This window comes from Galeopterus variegatus, unplaced genomic scaffold, assembly GCF_000696425.1.
Source record: "Galeopterus variegatus unplaced genomic scaffold, G_variegatus-3.0.2 Scaffold2789, whole genome shotgun sequence".
Classification (NCBI taxonomy): Eukaryota; Metazoa; Chordata; class Mammalia; order Dermoptera; family Cynocephalidae; genus Galeopterus; species Galeopterus variegatus.
This window is the reverse complement of record NW_007728900.1, coordinates 145,918-158,806: the sequence shown is the minus strand read 5'-3', so window position 1 is coordinate 158,806 and position 12,889 is coordinate 145,918. Positions and strand designations below refer to the sequence as shown.

The following is a 12,889-nucleotide window of genomic DNA, read 5'->3' as shown; positions in this document are numbered from 1 at the left end:
AATATGAAAAACTATGAAAGGCAAACAAATAATCGGGGCCATAAAAGTTTAAAAACCCCTTAATTTCTTTGATTGTATCACCCTTTCTTGGCACCTACTAGTTTCATCTGTCTTGCCTAGCAAACTTTGAAAACTGAAAATATTTCTCTCAGAAATGTTAATTCAGTGTAATTAAGAAAAAAGAATGGATATTAGTATGCAAGATGGACCAACTACAGGTACCTTTCAAATTTTTTAATTGAAATGTTTTAATGTAATTAACTCCGCATTCAATAAGTGATATTCCCAAACTGAAATGTCATTATGTCTTTGGAAACAAACAGTAAATTTTTGCTTCAAAATGCACATTGCTTTGATATAAACGTTGCAGTATGCTCAATATTTATTAGCATATTTTAAAAATCCAAGATTATATTAAACCAAGCTAAAATAGTTTTCAGGAATGATGAAAAAAATGACTCTTACTCTTTTTAGAAAGAGACTGATAACCCATAGCACATCTTCTAAACAGAGGCTGTTTTTTTTTTTTTTTGTCTTTTGTCTTTTTCCATGTCCGGCTACGGATCGCAACCCTCAGTGTCGCCCCCGTACCGGACCGGGGACCGGCAACGGGATCGCAACCCTCGGTGTCGCTCCCGCGCCTCGCTCAGCCAGTGAGCGGGAACCGGTCTGCATGTGGGATCAGAACCCTCGGGCGGGAGCGCCGCCGCACTTCCCAAGCAGCGCACTAACCAGTGCGCCACCGGGCCGGCCCACAGAGGCTGCTTTTTAAATATAATGTTAAAGAAGGAAGTTTTGATTTTGTTTATTTATTTTTCATTTTATTTTTTTGGCTTCTGGCTGGTACATGGAACAAACCCTGGACCTAACCAACTGAGCTAACCAACCAGACCTTGTTTATTTTTTTAAAGAAGAAAATACAACACAGGATGAATTCACAATGTTCAAAGGACATTACAAGAGTAATATGGATTACATTTTTTTTTTTTTGTCTTTTGTCTTTTTCCGTGTCCGGCAACGGATCGCAACCCTCAGTGTTGCCCCCGTACCGGACCGGGGACCAGCAACGGGATTGCAACCCTCGGTGTTGCCCCCGCGCCTCGCTCAGCCAGTGAGTGGGAACCGGTCTGTATGTGGGATCCGAACCCTCGGGCGGGAGCGCCGCCGCGCTTCCCAAGCAGCGCACTTATCCAGTGCGCCACCGGGCCGGCCCTTGGATTACATTTTAAACTTGGGTATAGTCACATAATTATAGACAAGTATATACATAGTTGGTCAATACCAGAATACTTCATAAAGGTTGTGGAAAAACAGAATTAAAAGATAATATGAATCTTTTCATGAACTTTTTAAAGTACCCTCATATTATAAATAAACTTTCATACTTATTTTTGTCATTTTATATTCAAACTATACTATGAAGCCTTTAAAAATATATTATACATTAACAGTAGTTAAGAATATAAGTAATAATGTTAACCTGTTGTTCCAAGCTAAATTGTTTCATAAACTATTCTTATATTTCTTATCTATAAAGGCACTAAAATAAGATTGTGAGCTCTCCTGAATCCAAGCATTATGTCTAGCCTGTTCATGGTTATATGCTTAGCCTAGCCTACCACTAGGTGAACAATTTTTGTAAAATGAATTATGTAATTAAATGAACCCCACAAATCTGCTTTTTCAAATTTTACTCAGTTCAGTGCATAAGGAAAACCCACACTGCCAACATATTTAAAAAAAAAAAAAAAGAGTTTACGCTTTCTGTCTTATTCATTACTTGAGTTTACTAACTGCTAGAATAAAATAAAAGGTTTCCTTCAGCTAATGGCTTAAATTTTCAAGACCAACCTTCATATACATAAATAAAAATCTTAGTCCTGCTAATGAAAGGTATGCAAAGTTTTAGTACTACGTAACAAGTTAAAACTAGCCAAATTCCTGGGCTACCTCAAAAACATTTTTTTAAGGTTCATTCATTCTAGGAAATTTGAACATGGACCAGCAACTTGATTACACAAAGGAATTACTGCTAATTGTCTTAGTTATAAGATAGCCCTGTGGTTTTTCAATGTCTATTTTAAGAGATGGAGATTCTTTAGTATGTACAGGCAAAATGACATAGTATTTGGGTTTAGGACAAATGAAGCAAGTATAGCAAAATATTAATCACTGAATCTGGGTGATGGTTAGGTGAGGGATTATTACTAAATTCTATTTTAATGTATATTAGAAATATTCATTAAACATTTTAAAACAATCATCAAGATGATGGTGAAAATAAAAATAATATACATCAATAACAGAAAGATAACCAGATAATCTCAATATTTGAAAACTAGTAATACACATCTCAGTAACCCATAGATCAAAGAAAAAAATCAGAATGGAAATTAAAAAGCATTTTGATATATAATTCAAAACATCATGTTGTACATGATAAATACATACAATTTTATCTGTCAATATAAAAAAATAAAATTTTTTAAAGTATTTTGAACTGAATGAAAATGAAAAGATATCACATTAATATTTGTGTAGTACAGCTAATGCTGTGCTTGGAGGGAAATTTATAGCACAAAATATCTGTATTTATAAAAGGAGTCAACTCAATGACCTCAGTTTCTACTTTAAGAAATTAACTAGTAAGAGCAAATTAAACCCAAAGAAAGCAGAAAAAAGGAAATAATAAAGAGCAAAACTCAATGAAACAGAAAACAGAATAATATAGAATATCAATAAAACCAAGAGATGATTCTTTGAGAAGATCAATAAAACTGATAAACTTCGAAGCCAGACTGCTGACGAAAAATGTAAAGGGAAACAAATTTCCAATATCAGGAATAAGAGAAGAAACATCCCCATAGAATCTAAAGATAATAAAAGGATAATAAGGCAGTATAATGAATAACTGTATACCAATAAGTTCAACAACCCAGATGACATGGACAAATTTCTTAAAAGACACACTAACAATAATGTTCAATCAAGAAGAAATGGATAGCCTGAATAGCCCTAAATCTCTTTTGAAATTGAAATCAGTTAAAAATCTTCTCTGGAAGCTTCAATGGCAAATTCTAAAAAATTAAAGAAGAAATAATACAAATTCTATAAAAACTGTTCCAAGAGAAAGCATTTATGAGAACAGCATACACTGACAACCTAACTTCAGAACCTAGGCTTTTAACAAGAATGCTATAACTGCTTCTCAAATTTAATTAGATTCTACGTTTTCTTACAAAAGAAAATAGTAAGGAGTGTGCCCAATACTTACCTAGAGACTATGCTGGACCCATTATAGAGATCACTAGCGTACGACAATGTGGCCAAAGGCCGTACTGAATTATATCGAGTAAACTTGGACAAGCATTCCTGAAATTCATCCAACTGGCTTGCAGTTCGACTGTCATCTATATGAAAAAAACAAAATAAAATAGATAAACTGAACCACAAAGTAAGTCAATGAACAATATCCACAAATTTAAAATTATATTCTAAATACAAAAAAATCTTTAAAAGGATAATAGAGAAGAATAGTATACACAAATTAATTTATCTGATCTTTCAGCTTTAATAAAAAATGTCTTACATGTTCTTTAAAAGATACTTTCCTTTCCACGCCAGTAAGAACTAACTGTAAATTCTCTTTACCATATTTTTAGCAATAATTTCTCAGAAAAATAAAAAATGATAAAAGAGATACTAGTCAAGAGAAGTTAAATCATTTATGAAAACAAAAATCCCTTTTCAATGGAAGTGAGGGTGGGAAAAAAGAGTATATATACTAGACGGTGTATTTGCTACTTAGGAGGGACAAGTTTAAAGGGATACACATTTATGCCTATTTATTGCCAAAACCCAGTTTATAATAACACGTTTTAGATCATAAATAGTTATTTTTAAATGAAAAGAGGTATTTGTTCACATAATACTTTGAAGTGTTTCAAATCCTGTTACAGGGAGTAGAAAACTTCAATGTATGAATTATTAATTGACAAAAACAAAGTTAAAAAATGTTTGAAATTGCTCCCACTTATCCCAGAGTACCTCCATCGAGAAAAAAAAGTTTTGGTGGAATATGGAAAACAGTAATTCCATCCAAAAGAACACTGTATAAATACTTTAGGTAAAATCCACTTCAATAAACTATCCAAAGTTATGTGATTTAAACCATAAAATGAGTTTATGAAGTACCTGAGAATATAGCTAATCTATTCAATCTAGAAGCAGGCCTACACTGAAATCATGAATTTAAAAAATCATTATTTTTCAAAAATTTTTGCACTTACATTTTCATTTCCAAAGAATGAAAAGAACACATAATTGGTTTAGCTTTCTAGACTGAAATCTGAAACAAGTCTTTTATAACACTGTCTTTTCATAGCTTCTTCCTTACTGCAAGCACATACACATACACACGCGCAATTTTTTCAAGGTAAATTTCCATGACTGGCCTTCTTAAAAATCATTTAAAAGTAATGGTAGGCATAATGAAATTAAAATACAGGAATCATTAAGTCAAAAGAGTTATATGACTGTATGAAAAAAGTAAAGAATATATTTCATCTGGATATATTAGGTCATCTTGAAGTTGGCATGAAGAAATTTATGTAACAATTATTATAAAGAAAAACAACAATTACTTGAATAAACTAAGATTTTTCCCTGATATTTTACAAAATTTAAAGATTTAAACACTAACAAATCCACCTAACAACCTAGATTAAAAGGGTCTAATTTAGTAGTGCTGCTATTCTAAAAACAGCAAAAGAAATAGCCTAATTAGCATGAAAAATCACCATGGTACTAAGATAAAGCTCCTGCTTCACATGCATAAAAATTATTCTCAGGAAATTCAACAAACACTAAATAAAACATGGATTATTGTAAAACAAAAAATCATCAATTGTACTACAGAGTCATTTGGACATAATATTTCTTTTTATACGTAATGCTATTATTGTGGTTATTTAATGTAAAAAATACTTACTGAAAAGACAGTTACAGTATATTATTCATTTAAAGCTTGTTTTAATGTTAATTATTCTTTCACATTTTGACATCAGTTCCTAAGTAGATAAAATTTGCAAGCATTCAGGAATGTGTATTCTGTTGAAGACCACAATTCTTTTCTAGGGTAACTAGACTTCTGGCTATCATAAGCACAATAATATCTACTTCCAAAAGAATCCACATAGAAAATAATAAAATTAGTTGTTTTAGTTTCTGAAAATATAGCAACCGGTTCTCACTTACCTGGTTATGAAAAGGTAGAATTTTGTTTGCTTGGTTGTTTTATGATCAACATCCAAACGTATCTGCTGGTATATCACCTCTCCTAACTAAGACTGGTTTCTAAAAGTATATTCAGTGCTCTTTTCTTTCTCCTAATGCTTTCTAATTTACCTCATCTTTCAATTACAATTAAGAGTCTAAGACATTAATTTCTTAATATTCATCTCTCATTTTCATAGTTGGAAATAAAATTTGGGGAGTGAGGGTCGATTCATGGATTCTCACTTGAAAAGTTAAAATTTCCTCTTTACAATCCAAGGTAGGAACTTCATATTACACAATATGGTTGTGGTAGCCAATGTGCAAATTTGATAAGATAAACCTGAGATTCCTACAAGCTAGGGACAACACGATCTAAGTACAATACAAAAATAAAAATCAATCTAATTTTGCTCCCGGTTTTATTATTCTATCCTCCTATAAAACTACATCCCCAAAACTGAATTAAATTGTCTTGTGATTACCTTGACTATTCCACAGCTGCTAGTGACATAAAGAACATTAACAAGAATCCCCAATACTGACCAGCTGCCCAAAACCCAAAACCAAACAAAAAGAATGTTAATAAGAGTCTACCCCCTTCCCACCTCCACCCCCGCTTTTTTAACTGCTTAGCACTGTCTATAGCTGTACTTCAACATCATACCAATAAATAAGGTATGCGAGAGTTAACAGGAACTCTCTGACAGTCAAAGTGTAGGTCTCAGGCCACTTTCAATTAAACAGCTTCCTACTGTAGTTTATATTTAGAAACTATAGGGCCGGCCCATGGCTCACTTGGGAGAGTGTGGTGCTGACAACACCAAGTCAAGGGTTAAGATCCCCTTACTAGTCATCTTTCAAAAAAAAAAAAAAAAGTACTATTACAGAGGTTCAAAAAGGGACTCAATTCCCAGGCAATAAATGAAAGTTTCCATCTCTAAAAACTATTTATCATTAATTTCAAACACACAAACAAATCTTGGCTTCTCCCTAGTCTTCCTAAGGAAAATGCTATGTAAATCTAATACTTTTTTTCTTCCACCATCAAGTTTGAAGCAAATTTCCCTAAAGGATATAAGAACTATATAGATTATAATGTAAACACATTTACTAAAGAAAAAAACAAGGTCCAGTTTTTAACAGCCAATAAAATATCAGACATTTTTTTCCTTGGTGGCCTTTATTTTGTGCAGGTGTACATTAATAACATCAATTAACTGAGCACCCAACATGTATGAAGCAGTGTGTTTTACGTACATCACCTATAACCCTTTAAAAACCCTATAGGGTTGGTATAAATGTCTTCATTTAAGGCTGAAGAACAAAAAGAGACAGAACTATATTATTTCTCTATCATAATAAAAATATCCTATGCTATCATACTCATGTCTTCGCATGTTATTTTCTTTACTATGAACACGTTTCTAATTACCTGTTTGAGATAATTCATATTAGCTTAGCCCAAATACAACTCCTCTGAAATTCCTACAATGATCATTCCCTTGTAGCTCTCCATTTTCAACGTGGCCTGACTTTTTCACTCCCAGTTATATTAGTAGATATTATTCTCTATTCCCATAATAAACTTTGCATATTTATATAACACATGACATCACATAGAATTATTTACCTATTGTTTTACCCCACTAGATTTACAACAGTCCTTGACAACAAAAAACAGTTCTCTCATCTTGTTTTTCTTAGCACGGAGGACAGTACTTAGAACTCAATTGTTGAATAGAAGGCAACTGAATGAAAATTATTTTTGCTAGCTACATATTCATGACTGATTTTTTTAACTTTATATAGCTTGCTATATAAAGTTTAAAATTTTCCAAATTAAACAAGAACAAAAATAGACATTGGAAAGCAATATTCTCTAAGATCTCTAAGATCTGGAGAATCTCTAATGCTCTGGTACACTACATCAAAAATACATGCTTTTGCTTTGCAACTAGGACTTTCCATAAATCTAACATGAAAACCTCAAATTAGATATAAAATATGAACTTGAGATATTTTAAGAGATGTCCTGAACATGTACCTGAGATACGAGACATCCTTGTAGAAAAGTAACATTGCTCTAAGTCTTCAAAATGAGCAGTGAGCCGTTTTCGTCTTGATGCTAATGTGCTGTTATACCAAGGCTGTTTCTTTGTCTAAGGTGATAATAAGAAAACAAATTCATAACTCGGAATAAACCATACTCTTCTTTGGCACAGAATAGCCAAATGCTTGCACACTTACTTTCAAAAATTCATGACAATAAAATGATTACAAATAGTGAAAAACTACAGTTCATAGATCATATTTTCTAATTTTTCTTTTCACGTGAAAATAGAAACCAAATTCATTCACAGAATGATTAAAACTAAAAAGATGATTTTAAAAAATAAGTTCGAAAGGCCACTTTTACGAGACTTAAATGAGAAACGTTTTTCTACTCTCCAGATTAAATGAATATAAAATTCATTGTAAGTACCATTCTAAAATTTAAAATTTTGGGAATCTTAATATCCAGAAATTCTTACAAAACCATTATCAAATAGAAAACTAATTAATTTCTCATCATCCCTATATTGTGGACTTGCATCCTCTGAATTATAGAAACAGTATTTGACTGTAGGGAATATCTATTTAAGTTAACATCAATTGATCAATTAAGAGGCAGTAATATATATATGCTAAGGAGTTTGACATATTCATTAGAAGAACAGAAAAAAATCAGACAAATATGGACAAAAGGCAACAAACTTGAAATATGTTAGTATACACATCCTATAAAAAAGGTCTATGATCCTAGATATATATTACCAACAGCTTATTTACAACTGTAAGGATAAGACGATTCTTAAGTAAATGTTTATTCTGTTATGCTTGAGGTACACAAATAGATACAGAGATAAGACACACGAGATCTTGCGATGACACATGTTCATCAATAATTATAGCACAATGTCAAATGCATAAAGTAAGAAGTACTATGGCACTAAAGTGCACACTCTATAGTGCATCTTTGCTTTAATAAAACCAGATGGGAGGTAAGAAGATTTTAAAGCACTGCCTGACTCAAAAGAAAGTAAGATAATTTACAAAACATAACAGATAAACAAGAGGCTGAACTTAGAGGGGTGATGGTAAACAAAACATAAAAGCAGCACAGGGGAGGGGGAAAAGGGGGAGGACAATACTTATTTGTGGACAAATACCTACACAAGAACAACTACTTGAACTGAGATTTGGAGAATTAAGCCTGAGGACCACCACAAGCGGGGAAGCTGAAAACTGAACTTGCAAACTGGAAGAAATACCTAAAAGAATAACCAAGAATGAAGGATAAAAGGGAAGAAGACAGAAAGAGTGAAAGAGAGGATAAAAGGCATAAAAGACAGAAAAATGGTTTGAAATATGGCCAGAGTCCCAGAAGCAGAGAGCAAGGCAGTAAGGGAAGAATATCTGAATAGTTGATGGTTGAAAATCTTACAGAATTGAAAACAAACATAAATACACAGACACAGATGTTATTCCTATCAAGTAAGATAATTAAAAAGAAATCCACGATTAGATACACTAAGACAAAGATGTATTTTTGTTCAAGAGCAAAAAGAAGAGCTTAAAATCAGACCAACAGTAAAGATAATTTAGTAACTGGAACAATAATTAAACAGGCAAAATGCTTTTCAATAGCAGTAAATGAAGCTAGAACACAATGGACTTCAATTATCTTGAAAAAGTTGAGAGAAACGGCTGCCAGTTAGCTCAGCTGGTTAGAGTGTGATATTGGTAACATGACAGTCTAGGGCTGGAATCTGCCTACTGGCTGGCTGCCACCCCCATGCTCCCAAATGAGAGAAAATAATTTAAATCTAAAATTCAGGACCCAACAAAACGAGCTCGCAACAAGATAAACAAAATGCATTTTTGCATAAATGAAAACAAAGTTTATTGCCAATGAACCATTTCTAACTGAATTTCTGAAATTGTGTACTTGAAAAACACATTAACACAAACTAGAAGGTCTAAGACACAAAATGAAAAAGAGAATGAGAAAACAAGAAAAGAAATAAATGATTCTAAATATTGTTATTAACTATTATATAAAAAACACACCAAATAATATCACATAAGTCACAAGGAAGTAGTAAAAGTTTGTATCTGGACCTTTTACATTGTCCAAAAAGGTGAAGAAGATACTGATTAAGAATAGACTCTGTTTAGTTGATAAACGTGAATAGATTTCAAGGATAACTACTGAAAGCGTAGTAAAAGAATAGGTAACATTCAAGCCAGTAGAGGAGTAGTTTAAAAAAAGGTAAAAATTTAAGAAATAAAAATTTTAAAAGTGAGAAAAATTGCACACATGAATTAAAAGAGTGAAACTACGTAAGTATTCATAAAAAACAAAAATAGAAACTCACTAATTAAAAGTGAGCAATTTTTAAAAATAAAACTGTATGCTATCTGTCAAAGAAACACTTAAAACACAAAAAAACTAAAAAATTGGAATAACATAAAAATAATACTAAGAAAAAAACAGACTAAAGATGAAGAACATTAAAAACAGACACCGCAAAACAGAAAAGTTTCAATTTAACAACTGCATACCCAACTATATGTAATAACACAACCTTAAAACTACACAAAGCAAAAATTCCCAAAGATACTGTTAAATCCACCAACATGGTGGGAGATGAACCTCACCAAAGCAACCTAGAGATTATATGAGATACACTACTATACACACACCCAAATACAGAAGTTTGGTTTAATACCTACGCACAAAACACTATACTCAATTAAAAAACATGCATTCTTCTCAGGAATACATAAGATGTTTACAAAAATTGACCATGTTCTGTGTTAACTGGATAATGTGTTTATGATCTCAAGAAAGGGAAGAATTTCTTAAACGATACACAAAAAGCACTAATTATAAAACATATAATAAATTCCATGACATACAATTAAGAACTTCTGTTCATCAAAAGCCATAATTAAAAAGGTGAGACAAGGTGACATCATCAAGATGGTGGACAATTCCCAGTGCCACTCCTCCCAAACAATCAATTTGTAACTATTTAAAAGCAAGGATAAGCAACAGGCAGTCCTCACCAACCGACAGAAGGCAGGAGCGTGCCCAGTGTCCTAGGCAGGAGCAGTATGCAACCCCCACCACCCAGCAGAAGGTAGGAACATACCCAGGGCCCTAGGCAGGAGCCAAGGGCAGCATCCCCTACTTGGCTGAAGGTGGGAACATGCTGAAAACACTACTTTCACATGGGCAGTCTACCACAGCCACCATACAGGCAGCTGGCCACCCACTTAACTGCAGTGACACAAGGAGAGTCAACAACGGAGACTAGAAAAAGAAGTCTCTCTCTTCAACCCAACTCCAGAGTAAAAGAAGAAGCAACTGCTCTACCAGATGACCAGACATCAATGTAGATACTAGAAATATGAAAATATAAGAAAATATGATACCACCAAAGGAATATAGTAATTCTCAAGTACCAGACCAAACAGAGGAAGAAACCCTTGAAATGACTGAAAAGGAATTCTGAGCAACAATCTGAAGGAAACTTCATGGGATTCAAGAAGACTCAGACAACGCAATGAAATGACAAAAAGTATCCAGGATATCAGGGAGGAGATTTAGAGATTAATACCTTTAAAAAGTATGTAGCAGAACTCCTGGAACAGAATGATTCACTCAACAAAATAAAAAGCACAGCCAAGGCAGGATAGAGCAAGTTAGAAGAAAGAAATTCTGATCTCAAAGATGGTATTTTCGAAATAACACAAGCGGACAAAAAGACAAGACAAAAGAATTTAAAGAAATGAAGAAAATCTAAGAGAGAGAACAGACAACCATATGTGCACAAACATCTAAATCATTGGTATTCCAGAAGGGAAGGAGAAAGGAAAAGGCAGTGAAAAATCTACTCAACAAAATCTACTCAACAAAATAAGAATGGAAAACATCTGAGATACAGTGAGAAATGCGGACCTTCAGAACCAGGAGGCTCAAAGATCTGATTTAAAATTCAGAGTTAAAAATATTAGTCTTGGACCCAGCAATTCCACTTCCGAGAATTTATGCTATTGATAAACTCATATGTGTGCAAAATGATGTATGGTCAGAGATATTCACTACAGCATTATTTGTTAAAGCTTAAGATTAGGACCTGAAATATGCATCAATAGGATATGGTTACTATAGCTGATAAAAAGAAGGAGGCTGTTTTATATGTACCAAGACAGAACTACAGCAAAGATATTGAAAAAAAATCAAGGTGTACAAGAGCGTAAACTATGTATCTTTTGTGTGTATATAGGACTGAAGGATAGAGAGAAAATGTAATGAGAGTTTGGGGGGAAGGGGGGTTATGTACAATTATATCTTTTTGTACCTTTTGAGTTTTGTTCCTGTATGTATATTTTACGTTAAGATAATTTATTAAAAAATAAACAGAAACCTCAGAGCTGAGTAATGACCCCTATATTTGAGGCTGTATCTACCCTGTCCTGAAATCATGAATGCCAAAGATCCTGTAGGTGGATAGGGGAAAGCCCTAGAATAACAGTAACAAGGGAATACATGGAACAAAAGTATATATTTTCACTAACCCCCAAAGCTTACTCATATCACCACAGAAATTAAGCAAAGTTTCACTCTGACTTATTTCCACCCCATGAATTTGTAAGACTGGAAGAAGGTGAACTGAAACAACGAGATTTCATAGTATACATCTATCCAAGGATGGTTCAACATATACAAGTTAAGAAATATGACACACCACATGAACAAAATGAAGGACAAAAGCCATATGATTATCTCAAGGGACACAGGAAAAGAATTTGACAATATTCAACATCCTTTCATGAAAAAGAATCTCATGAAATTAGGTATAGAAGGAAAGCATATCAACAAAATAAAAGTCATATACAAGAAACCCACCAACCAATATCATCCTTAACAATAGAAGCAAGACAAGGATGCCCACTCCAATTTAACATAGTATTAGAAGTACTAGCCAGAGCCATCATGCAAGAGAAAGAAATAAATGGCATCCTGTGTTGGGCTACGCCCGGGCCGCCAGCCATTTTGGGAAAGTACCTCAGCCATTTTAAACTTGCTTCGGGCTGATTCTGGGAAACCAAAACCTAAGCAGAGAACTCAAAACTTAAAAGAACTAACTTCCGGGGTACGGTGACTCTGCACTTTTTTCCTGCCTGCCCTGTCCTCACCCCTCCTCCCGGGTAGCAGTGTGTCAACTCCCTATTGGATAAGAGCTCCCCCGCCCCTGGTACCTTATAAAAACCCTTGCTTGCTGTAATAAACAGAGTTCCGGCTTTGACCGCTCTCCTGGCTCGGTGTTCTTTCTTTGTCCCCGGGGCCGAAGCGCAGAGGGGATCGGGCCTGCGACACTCATCATCCCGCTCAGCCCCACAAGAGGTTACCGCCGGCTGGTCCGGGGTCCCTTCCCGCCCTGTGTTGTTGGTCCCCGGTGGCGAGGAACCAACAATCCTGACTGGAAAACATGAAGTTAAACTGTCCCTGTTTGCAGATGGCACGATCCTATATATAGAAAAGCCTAAAGACTTCACAATT

General features: G+C 34.0%; 1 protein-coding gene across 1 annotated transcript in view; it reads right to left on the bottom strand.

Moving 5' to 3' along the window:
• The window catches only part of RFWD2 (ring finger and WD repeat domain 2, E3 ubiquitin protein ligase), a 227,116-nt gene that overhangs the window by 93,735 nt on the left and 120,492 nt on the right, over window positions 1–12,889 (bottom strand). Inside the window, exons 11-12 of the mRNA XM_008582996.1 lie at window positions 7,322–7,436; window positions 3,275–3,410 (exon numbers count right to left, since the gene is read on the bottom strand). Of these exons, the coding sequence (XP_008581218.1) occupies window positions 3,275–3,410; window positions 7,322–7,436 (251 nt within the window). The remainder of the gene's footprint in view (window positions 1–3,274; window positions 3,411–7,321; window positions 7,437–12,889) is intronic.